This window comes from Augochlora pura, chromosome 7, assembly GCF_028453695.1.
Source record: "Augochlora pura isolate Apur16 chromosome 7, APUR_v2.2.1, whole genome shotgun sequence".
Classification (NCBI taxonomy): domain Eukaryota; kingdom Metazoa; phylum Arthropoda; class Insecta; order Hymenoptera; family Halictidae; genus Augochlora; species Augochlora pura.
This window is the reverse complement of record NC_135778.1, coordinates 18,186,883-18,200,600: the sequence shown is the minus strand read 5'-3', so window position 1 is coordinate 18,200,600 and position 13,718 is coordinate 18,186,883. Positions and strand designations below refer to the sequence as shown.

The following is a 13,718-nucleotide window of genomic DNA, read 5'->3' as shown; positions in this document are numbered from 1 at the left end:
GATGCGATATCAGTTTTTGTTTGGTCAATCTGGACCGAAAAGTCTACCGTCGATTCCTAGGGACCGGCGCGTAGCGCTTCACGTGTTAAGAGTATGCATCAGGAAAGAGTCGAGGAACGGCTTGCGCGCCCGGCTGTGTATACGCTCATGGATGTTTACCTGTGTGTATAAGCAGCGGGTAATTTAGGTGCATGGTGAGCCAAGGTATTAGCATGTACGGTTTCGCGCTTTCTCCGGTGTGTCGCGCGCGGAATCCAAAGTACACTGCTGTATAAATCATCCGATAGAAATGGCCGGTAACTCATTGGCCACGGTGAGCGGTGCGCGCGGCTCGGCGCGGCGCGGCGCGGCGTAAATCGAGAAGGTTGTGACAATGATTCAGCGCGGGTTTATGGCTCTCCGTGTAATTAAGTCGTATCCGACGAGCATTACGCATGCAAACGCGGGACCGGGTCCACATTTGGCGTGTGGACCCGGCGCGCCGTTCCCCGCCCGTAATCGGATCGTCCCTCGCCTCCGCCCCTGGAAAATTCTTTCGACCCTTGTAAATTTCCACTTTCGACCGTAGCTCATTTTTTATCGGCCCTTTCCTTTCCTCCGGCTCTCTTCCCCGCTTCTTTGTCTGTTGCCGCCCCCCACGTGTCTCCTGGCGCTCTCTATGTAATCTTCCGCCATGGGGAAAACGTAATTGTTGCGCGGGTCGCGGGGGATGGGAGGGGGGGGGGGGGGAGGCGGAGTTGGCGAGCGGAGGGGCCGCGAGGCGAAGGATAAACATCGCGATGGTATGAAGTTGTTAACTCGAACGCGAACGTGATGGAAAGCAAATTGCATTTATGCCCGTGAAAAATTGCCAGCTACCGTGCGCGCGAGACAAAAAAATAACCGAAACGAGCCCGATTTTTCTGAATTGCTTCCAGGCCAACCTGATCCTAGTCTTCCTCCGCGATCGCTCGCTATTGATCAATTACTCGCGTCCAAGGTCTCGTTGATTACCGGGAAAATTCAATTGATTGGACGTCGTCTGCGTGGAAGCTGATACACACTCTGATAATGATCGATGTGTATCGAGGAAATTAAAATTCTTTTCAAATTCCATGCGGAGTTGTTGGCTAAACTTTAATTGAAAACCGACGAGAGTCCAGCTGAATATTATCGAATGTTTAAAATTCTCAATTCTACATCGATCACTGACCAAAATCCATCCGACTTTCAGATTATTCTCAGTCCGCAAATATTCCTAGTTAATCTCTCACGATTCAGAAACTTTTGGACTTTCAATTCTTTCCCATAAATCTTTTGACTTTAACACGCAGTCTTCACAACTCAAACATTTTCTGTTCCATTTACACTGATTTCTTATATTACTGATTTATATTTAATACTAATATTTAATACTGATTTTTAGACATTACTTATTTCCAACTTTATTATAGAAGTTATTCCGTTTGACCGTTGATGTTTCTGGTAATGGATATTCGGTATTGGAATTTATGGGATTCGTTTTTTAACGATAAATCGAAGTTAAAAAATGACTGGAACACATTTCATTCAACTTCTCTTGTCATTAATACAGTAAAAATCTCCAATGTGAATCGAACGTGGACACCTGAACATGACACAATTGTTTACAATGTAGCAAGCATAAAAGCCGATCAAATGCTGGCAAACGCAGTTTTCGTTGTAGCTCAACGCCTCATTGACAAACAGTAATAAATGAAAACATGGAAGATACGATCACGAAGAAGTTTTGCATTAAAAATTCTGGCAATGAAAAGAATTCTCCACTACACGTGCAACTTACTATATTATATTATATTATATTATATTTATTATGATACGTAATTTATTACTATATTATAGATGATACGTAATGTATTCTCCTGTTTTTCATATTGTTTCTTAGTAATAAAGAGTCTAATATTTATAATTTTTAAATATTTATAATATTTATAATAATAAGGGTCTAATATTTATAGTAATACCCATATACAACAAACATTATTTTGACTACTATGCAAACAAAGTATAGATATATTTCAGTTTTCATTTCTTAATAAATTAAAGCGACTAATAAATATTTCATGGATTACTATTATATTAATGATTATTTTAATAACAAATAATGTTCACTTCTTTTCAAATATTATTTGCAGGTCACATATAATTCTGCAAAAATATTTGATGTCGTGAAATAGTTATGCTTTCACGTGGATAGTTTCGAGATTAGGATGTTCCTAATTTATAGTAATCAATCTCGTTCTCGGATTTTTCAGAGAATCGGTGACGACCAATTATATTCAAGAAGGATCTGTCCTATGAGCCCCTCGATGTGGTAAGTTCCGACGGTTTTTTAATTTCGTGAAGTAACGAGGATTTAATTCATAAAGTGTTGCCTCCAAATGGCTGGGACTTTAACGAGCACATTAAAGTGGTTTCGAGCCATGCCGGAACTGGTACGTATTACGTACTCCAGAGGCTGTCCGCCGTTAAACTTTGTGCGAAGAAAATTTTTTAACACGAGGAACGAACTTCTTTAATTTTCACGTTATGAAATGTACGAAATATCATTCGGAATTAGAACCGCGTTCCGTTCGAATACACGAATCTGAACGTTTCGCATCCTTAATTTCTAAATCTTCTCGCGCGGTTACTGTCAAATACAGAGCATTTCGATAGATTGAAATTATTAGGAGATTTCTAAAAACGACACGTATGTATAATATTGCGGGGAGTTCGCCCATTACCGGATGCTTCAGATTTTTTCTAAAGAAATATGAGTATTTTGCATGTATTTGAAGTTAAAAGTACTAGAATTTAAGACAAAAAAATATAAAATGAAGAACATTATATATATATCTATATATTATTTATTCGAATCCAGACGAGCAAACTTTGGCTCAAATTCCTGCTTCCGTGAGAAGTTGTAAAAATTATTTTCGCGGCAAAGACTACCATGGCCATCAAGAGGGAAGCTTCAGCTTTCCAACGCACGAAACGGAAGTGGTTTACGATTTTTTGAGCCGATTTATCGTAGATTATATGGCCACATCCATTTTGGACCCGCCAAGGGCTGCCTAGAGCAGGCTTAATACTATTCGCAGAATCAGCGCCATTTGTAAATTCTATTTTTGTTATTAAGTGTTAGTAATGTAGGATCGGGTTTTAGGTAATTGACTCCCGCAGTATCGCAATGTCTTAATAACGAAAAAAGCAATTTTAAAATACAATTACTAACTATTCACCGCAGCTACGACCGATCACAACTGAGGATCGCTTCGGCGATCCTCTCCGCGTTACTGCTGATCGCTTTCCTTTGTTTTTTCCGCCGAGCGCGACACCCGGCCATCCACCAAGTCACCGCGCTCGCGACATCCTACAGTAATAAATAATGTTTTGTGACATTTGCATCATTTAATTTAACCTTTTAGATACTACGCGCCACTATAGTGGCTTTCGCGAATGGCTCGTGCTTTACTCAATTGTTTTATTATTTATTAAAGCAAACAATTAAAGTTAAAGTGTGTATATACAATATATTAAGAAAAGAATATATGTTATTAGTGCTATATATATTTTAGATATCCGGAAAAAATATATATTAAGAGAAAATCGTAATTTAGTTACGAAAAACTTTATTTGCGCAAAATCCTGCCGTACCTAAAAGGTTAACCATGTCATTTGAAAGAGTCACCGGGAACCGCGTATCTTCGAAAGAATCGTGTGTGCGCGGAAGAACATCTAACCGAATCTGTCTAGATCAGGGCTCGGGGTTAACTATCACACAATATGGGGATCGCGGAGGTTACGCCTGCTGACTACCGTCTTGCGTTTTGCTCCTGGTGATCTCCTAAATGCTGTACACACTTGTGTAAAGCAACAGGCACGCGCACCTGAGGTGTTCCGAGCTGAAAGAGGCTACCACGGGGAGCAAGAGCCGCAATAGGAGTCAGGAGGTGTAGCTCTCGTGATCCTCGCGTTGTGTGCTGGTTAGCCCATTCCCATTATAAGCACGTATATGCGTGGATTCTGCTTGACCACTATCACCACAGCGCATACGTGCGCCCAGACAATGAAAAGTGATGATCTAAAATACAGTTTCAGGGTAAAATAACATAAAAAAATAGAAAAAATAAACGGCTGTGTTTCCGACAGCGGAGAACCAAGGTTGGGCAGTGGATACCAAAAATGAAGACACTGCGAAAAGAATATTTAATTAAAAGAATTTTAAGAATATTTATTAAAATTATTTACACCATGTCCATCATTATCGAGAAGATTTATTGGTCAAGATTTTTCAACCCTTATTGGAACAACTTCATCGAAGAAAGTTGACAAACGTTGTGTAGTTTGTTTATCAGAAAAAAAGAAGAGATCCATTTTATGAATGTGATAATTGCCATATGGTATTATGGTGATGGGAGCATTTCAAGTTTTGTCATGTTGTGCAAAATAATTAGATTACATTTATTTTACTATCATTAATCTATAATGAAATCAAAATTCTTTACTCGTGGAATATTGTTTTTATTTTTCGTATTTTGAAACACTCTCGTTTAAATACTATGAGTAAAAATTTGGTGATAAGAACGAATTTTCCACTATTCCGTGTGATGTACCTGGGTTAATTCGAAGACCTGATCCAGATTTCTTTCATTATTTTCATTAAAATCGTTATAAATTAATTAATTGTTACGATATGGTTCGTAACGGTCGATTTTGTGAGTGTGATGGTGAAAATCAACTGGCGCTTGGTTCTTGGAGACTTGATTTTATTTTTCTTGGTTCGTTGCTGGTACAAGAGTGTCGATAGTCGTTGTTTCGGCCTCCGAGGAAGACACCGAGGGTTAGAGAGGGGTGGGTCTGGTTGTAGTGTGGGTGGGGGAAAAGGGTCCTAGAACACCATCGGTGTCCCTCTAACATCGCTGACCGCGCGCAATTTCGTTTGGGCGATAATTGGTCGTTATAGTAAAATAATAATAATAATAATGTATAATGATAATAATAATATACGATAATATTCATGCCGCTATGAGTCTATAATAATGGTAAGGAGGGAATATATAATGACAGGAGCGTAGTGAAGACGTAACATTAATATAAGTAATTAATTGTTACAACTATTAGCACCGTTTTGTAGAGCAGAAATAGCTCGCGCGCTTTGTCAAATAGCAATAAATCGTTGTAAAATAGGCCAACGATAACCGTAAAGAGCACATCATGTAAACCGTCTATTCGAACAAGCGCTAATATTGGCGAAGTATTTTTATTAGTGGAACATAACTGGTGAGCAAGGTCGAATGAATTTGAAACGGTAGTTTTCGAAACGCTATCTATCCGAGTTAATCCCGGGATTGACGATCAATTTCCGAACGAGCCGTGAAAGTTATTTCCCCATCGTGTAACGAAAATTAGGCGGGAGGCGCGCTTGAAATTATCTTAAAAAAAAGGAGCACGGTTCGCAGCGGCGCGGCGAACGACGAGGGGTGGAGAGAGGGAGGGAGGGAGGGAGGATGAGGGAAACAAAAGGAGCGAGAAAAAGAAAAGTCGTTCGGAGAATCGAGACTGAAACGAGGCAACTCTTGCTGCAGTTACGGCGTCGACCTGAGCGCAGCCAGTTGAGTGTGGCCATTGTTGTCGAATGTGGGTCAGCCCCGACGTACTTCCGGTGGAGGCACGCAGGAGTAAAGGGTAGCTCTGAAGCTGCGAGAAGAAAGAGCAACCGAGGAAAATGGGGAAACGCCGCGGAGAAGGAGAAAGTAAGAACTGCGGGGGGAGGGTTGGAAAGAAACGCAGACATTCGGGGGAGGGGAGGTGAATGGATGAAGTCCGCGCCGGCAGATAACATTAAGTCAACACCGGCGGCGGCCGCTGTTCATCACCTTTAAGTGTTGCTTCCTGTCGATCGATCGGCCGGCTAGAAATACCGCTCCGGGAAACGTCTTAACCCTTGTAATTGTAAGGCCGCGTGTAATTTGAACCACAAAAGGGTCGGACCGGGTCTCTCTCTCCCTCTCTCTCTCTGTCGGCAGTCAGCGTTTCACAGTAAATGAGTTTGCATTTCGAGTGTTCATTCAAACGAAGTTGAAATTCTACAGCCCGGCAACCGTCCCGATGTTTGTCGGTTTAATTTGCAAAAATAATCCTTGCTTTCGGGGATATAAATTTGTCGGAGCGTTGCCTGTGAATTCGAACTCGGTATTATTTTGTTGCTTCTCGCTGGAGAAAGAATTAGTTCAATGAGTTACGGAAATCTGCATATTTTCAATATTTCGTTCGGGACTGATAACCTGGTGTTATGTCAACAATATCGTGAATCTATGGCGTTAAGTGGATTACTTATGGGTGGGTTAGAACCACAGTGAGTAAAGCCAAAACTTTATATTAAAAAATAAACAAAATAAAAGAATAAGGCAATGTAATATGTCTTATTGGATTAATATAAAAGTTAATTACCGAGAATGTAATCTACACATGCCAAAATGTTGAAAAGACAAGCGAAAGTAATTAAGAAAGCTACTATAAAATTTGCCTAACCTTAAACTGTTTTAACAATAAATTTGATCAGTAAATAATACATATGCTAGTCGACAGTAACACCTTTTGTTTTTCACGATGAGGAAAATGTGACTTGTTCGACCGCGAACGTAAATCTGTCCGCGACGAAGATAGTTTTTTGTATACTGCGTTAAGAGTTTCAAAAAGTTCCAGGAAGACCCTTAGACCCCGGATGCGGCCGCCACAGGACCCCTTTGTTCACGGCTAGCGCGAGTCGGTTCCTAGATGGGCACGTGCGGGCCTATAATCTAAACATTCGGGCGACTTTTCGGCGCCGGATTTTTCCGGACGCCTCGGACGAGAAAGCGAGATAAGCAGGTATAAATTCTCGGTCCCTTTCGTGAGAGTTATGAGTTGTCGGTACTTAGTTGCTAGTTGCAGTCGAGACGGTCCGGGACGGACACGGTTAAGTGAAGGTCAGTTGTAATCGAGACGGTTCGGGACGGACGCGGTTGAGTGAACGAGTAGTAACGAAAATTCTATAATACACTACACACAATAAGAGCGTTCCCTCGGAGTTAATCCAGGTCGAACATCGGAACCGAGTTCCGCCATCGGACAGACCCAGGAGTGTCTGTCACCCATTACATACACGATACATACACCAGAAAAGGTAAAACACACACACCTTCGTCGAGTAAATGTAAAGATTTGTAACCCGGTCATTATTGTCTGTTTCCATTTTATGGGGTTTTTTATGCCGCAAGGCTTTTTCCCCAATGAGCCAATAAATTACTCTAAGATTCTCGGCTCAAATTCGGCATTACTCATTAATTAATTTTCCTTACCTCATCCTCACACCTTATAATAATTTGAAATACGGAATCTCTCCATGTTGGCGAGATTTCGACGTAACATGACTTATGCTACTAAAATTCTAACCCACTCATTTATATTTTAGTACGTATTAACGTTATTTATAAAAAAAAGTAACAATAGTGTAAGGAACTTGGTTAACGGAATAATATTAACTTTTATTTAACAAATATATACACAAAACGTCTGTTCCCACGTGGCGTCACCGAAGAAGTGTGGCCACCTCGTTCCGTTGTCCCTCGCCCGATCGATAATCCCAATCATTCATTTGTTTCACGCACACAACCATGCATTCATGTATCTTATTACTATACATTCATACAACCGCACACTCCTTCTTACATACCACACACTCTCATCCATACTATACACTTACAATCTCGGCCAATCCTGACATTGAGTCCGACCGCGGACTCCTCCGCTATCGCATGTTCAACGTTATTTACAAATTTTCTAACTTACTATCTAACGGCTTTGAACTTATTTCCTAGTAGTTTTCGCTAGAACACCAAGGTCTCATATTTGCAGTTGCCCAAGTACCTTGGTAGGGTCTTTGTGTAATTTGAAACCCCTTAACATCTGCTACTACGTAACGGTCATTTCGCAATTTTTTTATAATTTCGTAAGGGCCTTTAAACTGGGGAATCAACTTTTGTGCTATGCCTGGGGTGTTCTCAAAATTCCTTAACATAACGTAATCTCCCACTTGATATTCATAAGGAGGTTTATGTTTTTTGTCATAATATAGCTTATTATAATCTTGTATTTTCTTATTATTTTCTTCGGCTTTGTGTCGAAGATGTTCAAGATCGCGACTCGTATTTACGGAGACATAACTTTTCAATAAATCTGGATTTCTTCCTGTTTGATTGATTCCAAATAGTAATTTGCATGGGGTTTCGCCTGTCGTCTTATTTATCGTATTATTTAATGCATACTCGACATCTTCCAGGACGTCGTACCAACGCTTCCCGGGGAGATTTTCAGTCATCTTCGCCAGCGCAGGACCTAATACTCGGTTCACCCTTTCCACTTGTCCATTCGCTTGCGGAGATGCTGTGGCTATTTTCGCGTGTCTTATATTATTTCTTTCTAAAAATTCTTCGAAGTCCTTAGACGTAAACGCGCTACCTCTATCCGAAATAATTAAGCCCGGTCTATTGTAGTAGGAAAAATACGATTTCAAACAATTGATTACTTCCTTCGTTGCAGTTGTCTTAGTAGCGTATAATTTAACGAATTTTGTAACCGCATCTACAACTAAAAATATATATTTCTTAACACTAACTCCCTTATCTACAGGTCCGAAGTGATCTATATGGACCGTTGCAAAAGGGATGTTTCCTTTCGGAATGTTGTGTAAACATCCCTCGACTTTCCCGTACGGTGGTGAATATGAAATACATTTTAGACAATTTTTTATGTGGCTATTGACTTTATCTTTCATTTTGGGGAACCAATAATTCTGTAATATTGTGGAAACAGTTTTGTCAACTCCTAAATGACCCATTTCATCGTGGTACTTGTACATGACATTTTTTTCCATACTCGAAGGAACATAAAACAAAAGGTCGTCTTTACGCTTCCTGTACACGAGGCCGTTCCGCATTTCAAAAAATCCGTCTTCTTCCAATTCTAGTTTCTGTTTGATTTTTGAAATTTCGGTATCCTGGTTTTGCATTAGCGCTAAGTTGGTTTCAAACGGATTTTCCTCTATTGCAAGGATGTTTGTGGATCTACTTAATGCATCCGCATGTGCCATTTGCGTACCTGGTCTATGCTCTATATCGTAGTCGAAACTTTGTAATTCTAACGCCCATCTTGCTATTCGCGGATTTATTTCTTTCTTGCTTAATGTTAACCGGAGCGAGTTGCAGTCTGTTAAAATTTTAAACTTAACGCCTTGTAAATAAATTCTAAATCGTCTTAGTGCATATACTATAGCTAATACTTCGAGCTCAAAACTATGGTACTTGCTCTCAGTCGCTGTAGTGCGTTTCGAAAAATAAAATACTGGATGTAGTTTCTGATCAGCTTTTCGTTGTAATAAAATCGCGCCGAACCCTACTGAACTTGCGTCACAATGAAGTTCGGTTTCATCCTTTGGATTATAAATTGCTAGTACCGGGGCGTCAGTTAATTTTGCTTTTAGAGTGTTGAATGCTTCTAACTCACTTTCCCCAAATATAAATTTTGAGTCTTTCTTCAACAGATTATAGAGGGGTTTGGCAATAAATGCGAATCCTTCGATAAATTTTCTAAAATATGAACACATTCCAATAAAACTCTGGACATCGCGTGTGTTTTGTGGTACCGGAAAGTTTTCTACAGCCTCTATTCCATTTTTTGGTGGGCTCACACCTTCTTTCGTTATGAAGTATCCTAAATACTCTATTTCCGTAAAAAAAAATTTACATTTATCTAATCTCAATTCCATTTTGTTATTTACTAGCAGAGAAAAAACGTTGTTTAAAATTTCCCAGTGGTGTTCTCTGGTTTGCGTCGCTATTAAGATATCATCCATATACACGACGACATCACCTGATCTAATCAAATCTGAAAAAATTTCGTTTACATATCTTTGAAATCGCGAGGGTGCTGTTTTTAAGCCGAACGGCATCCGTAGGTATTCAAACTGCCCTAACGGCGTTACGAAAGAGGTATATTTTATCGACTCTTCTGCTATTTTTATGTGATGGAACCCGTCTTTTAAATCCAATAAACTGAAATATTTTTTCCCGCGTAATATATCTAAATGGTCCTCAATTAATGGAAGGGGGTAATTGTCGCGTGCAAGAGCCTTATTTAAAACCCGAAAATCAACGCACATACGAAGCTCTCCATTTTTCTTCTTAACTAAAACTATCGGGGATGCGTACTCGGAGTTGCTGGGTCTAATCATACCCTTGGCGAGCAGATCATCTAAAATTGTTGTTAACTGTTCCTTTTCAGCATACGAAATTCGCCGTGGAGAGCTGTGAAAAGGTTTATTATCCTTTACAATTAACTTTAACTCGGCGTTAATTTGGGGAACTAATGGGCGAGATGGTAACACATATTTTTCTGTAAACATTTTTTCTAATTTCATTTTTTCAGTATGGGGTAAGTCAGAATCCACAGTCAGCGACTCTACATTATTTTTTTCTATTGGAACTGTAATATTCATTATATCTGAGATTGGCTCTGGGTCACTCCTTTGCGGCTGCGTCAATTTCATCCTGAACAAACTTAGAGCATCTCTACCCAATATAACGGAGGCTGACATTGTAGTTGGCGGCACAACCAACAGCCTTATTTTTTGCCGACAGCCATCAATCGCAACGCTGGCGACTACAGCTCCTAAGACATTCAATGGTGACGCATTAATGCCAACGAATCGATTACTTACATTGTAGCTAGTTTCGCTTATAATGCCCGGGACACAAGATTTTTTTATGAAGCTTATTGGGCTACCGGTGTCTAACAAAGTATTCAATCTTACTTCTATGTTGTCCATAACGAAATTTAAATTACGGTGAAACTCATCCTCCCGCGGGGTGGAATTTTCAACAAAATTGACTCGGGGCTCTCGCTTCTTGGGGCAGGCAGGCAGCAGGTGTCCCGTCTCTCCGCAGCCAAAACAGGAACCTTTTTCTCTCCTCGGTAGACGACACTCGCTTGACCGATGACCCATCCTGTTGCAATTGTAACACCTAACGTTTACAGTTGGTGGGGAAGGCTTTCCCTCCACCGGCATTCTTGTTTTGGATCGGACGGCGAACGTATCAAATCCACGCTGATTTCTTTCCTCGCTGCCTAACGAAACTCTGCTGAACGCTGCGAGGAGTTCCGCCGTCGACTTAAAATTGGCAAGGCATGCTTGATTTCTTAAATTGATGTTCGGAATGCCATCTATTACGTATTCTATCGTTTCCTCTTCCGAAATCGACACGTTATTGGCCAAGGTAATTTTATCATGGCAATACTGGCCAAAATGCTCGCCGACGGCCCATCTCCTGGCTTCCAGCTTTCTTCGGGCCTCCAAACTGCTTTCTCGACGGCTGAACATTGTTTCCATGCTCCCGAGAAGCTCGTCCACGTTGATCTCCAAATTTTCAGATCGTGAGTGGAACCATTGCAGCGCCTCTCCTTTCAATTTAGACACAATTAAGATTCTCGAAAAATTTTGGTCCAAACCGTAGGTCGAAATCAACAACTTCAACTGTCTCTCCCAATTGCGAAATATTTGATTTCTTCCATCAAAGTCGCTCAGGAGATCACCAATGACCTTGACGCTCAGGCTGGATCTATTTTCCGAACTTCGACTTGAAGCTGGCGAGCTTCTTAGCATTTCATTTTCACGCTGTGCCAGTTGCAACTCCCTACGCATCAGGTCCCGCTCTCTGCGCAGTAGGTCTACCTCCATGCGCAACAAAGAATCTGGTGGAGATTCCTCACATGTGTTCTGCCCGATCTGTGCATCCCGTCGCAGCTCATTTGTTTGAGGCGTCCCGCCAGCCACGCTTTGTGTTGTCTCTGCGGCGGCCATATTCTCACTTCCGACCGATCGCTTCGTCGGCTCTTCCACCCAAGCTCGATTTGGGAATTTCTCATCGAGCCGTTGGATTAATTCCGATTTATTTCCCACTGTGGAAAGTCCATGTAGCCGCAAGATATCTTTTAGCTCATTCACCAAGAAATTACACCGATCAGGCTGTGCCATCATAATGTTCTTTTTATTTTTCAAAAGTTCAAAATGTTCTAAAAGTCACCCAGAAAATTACAAACCGATCACTCAGAAAATCACACAGAAGATCACACAGAAAATCACACAGAAAGTCACTCAGAAAGCCACGGGGAAGTCACACAGAAAAAAAAAATCGTTAGACAGTAAATGTTCGCAACACAATCACGATTTATAGCTTTTGTGAATTCTTTATCCCACTTCTGATTTGTAAGGAACTTGGTTAACGGAATAATATTAACTTTTATTTAACAAATATATACACAAAACGTCTGTTCCCACGTGGCGTCACCGAAGAAGTGTGGCCACCTCGTTCCGTTGTCCCTCGCCCGATCGATAATCCCAATCATTCATTTGTTTCACGCACACAACCATGCATTCATGTATCTTATTACTATACATTCATACAACCGCACACTCCTTCTTACATACCACACACTCTCATCCATACTATACACTTACAATAGTAAAAGTTAAACGAAATTGCAAATTTTTTTACAAATTAAAAACTATTTGCAGAAAGTCCAAAAGCAAATATTAGAGATTATAAATATTTAAAAAAAGTGAAAACACTTCATTTGTTATCCAAAATTTAATATATATTTATAATATATATATTTAAATATAAAATATATAAACATGCAGAAATAGAAAGATGTCGCTTTCCTAAAACTTTAATTTATAAAGTTACATTACGCGTGTTTTATAGGAACGGTAAACGCGTTATCTAAATCCGGCAATAAGTTTCGCGAATTTTCATGAAAATTTAATGGTGCAGAAAAATTCTCTTAGCGGAGTAACTTCTGAAAAGATGAGCAGCTACATCCACGCGGAATCGATAATGCACGTAAATATGACTCCGCCGGTAAGAGCAGAGCGAGCCTTATTACGCTTACAAGATATTGGCAAAGAAATACTGTTCGTGACGCAAGGTGTTCCACTTCAGTTAAGAGCATGAGAAAACCTTCAAAGCAGAAAATTTACTATCGTTATGTAACATATTGAAAGAATATCCCTTGTTTCACTTTCAAAGAAAATGGGAGCATAATTTTTCGACTCTTTGGAGAAATTTCCACTCACTTTCGGAATCCTTCAGGAAAAATATTAACCCGCGTTTCAGGGGGACGAGGAGCACAGGTATACTCTAGAACTTATAACGTTCAAGACGTCGTTCAGAAGAGAATTATTATTCTCTTGAAGATTGTACTCTTGAAGATTGTACAAAACAGTTGCAGAAGGGATTCTCGGTTAATATTTATCTAGTTTCGTTTTGCATTTTAATTATAGCACAATCATAGAGGAATATAAATTTTACTGTTTCAAAGTGCAAATAAATACTATAGTTAATAACGCATACATTCTGCAGTTTCAGCATTTTTGTAGATACGATCACAGAAAACATTTTTATAATTAAAATTAATACTGCGTCTGACTACGTATGTTTCGCGTGCTTTGCGAAAACCGTCATTAGAATTTATAGGTATATTTTATACGTATAAATATGTCTGCAAAGCTTGGAACTGTTACAATTATTAATTTGAATAACGTTGCAAAAAGAGTTGATGCTGCTCGTTACTTGCATTCGCGAAATTAGTTAAAATGCACGCTAATGAACACGTGTAGA

At 40.0% G+C, this 13,718-nt stretch overlaps 1 protein-coding gene and 1 long non-coding RNA gene across 2 annotated transcripts in view; one reads left to right on the top strand and one right to left on the bottom strand.

Moving 5' to 3' along the window:
• LOC144472887 (uncharacterized) overlaps positions 1–13,718 on the top strand; it is a 432,141-nt gene that overhangs the window by 222,135 nt on the left and 196,288 nt on the right. Inside the window, exon 4 of the long non-coding RNA XR_013494472.1 lies at positions 2,274–2,332. This is a non-coding gene — a long non-coding RNA (uncharacterized LOC144472887). The remainder of the gene's footprint in view (positions 1–2,273; positions 2,333–13,718) is intronic.
• Positions 10,499–12,439, bottom strand: LOC144472765 (uncharacterized). The gene is made up of 2 exons (XM_078186098.1): positions 10,853–12,439; positions 10,499–10,710 (listed from the first exon to the last, which is right to left on the bottom strand). Exons 1-2 carry the CDS (start codon positions 12,074–12,076, stop codon positions 10,702–10,704), a joined length of 1,233 nt encoding a protein of 410 aa, XP_078042224.1. The 5' UTR covers positions 12,077–12,439; the 3' UTR covers positions 10,499–10,701.

Bases quoted from the DNA above. Each gene is read 5' to 3' on its own strand.
- LOC144472765 (XM_078186098.1), bottom strand. From the start codon at position 12,076: ATGATGGCACAGCCTGATCGGTGTAATTTCTTGGTGAATGAGCTAAAA.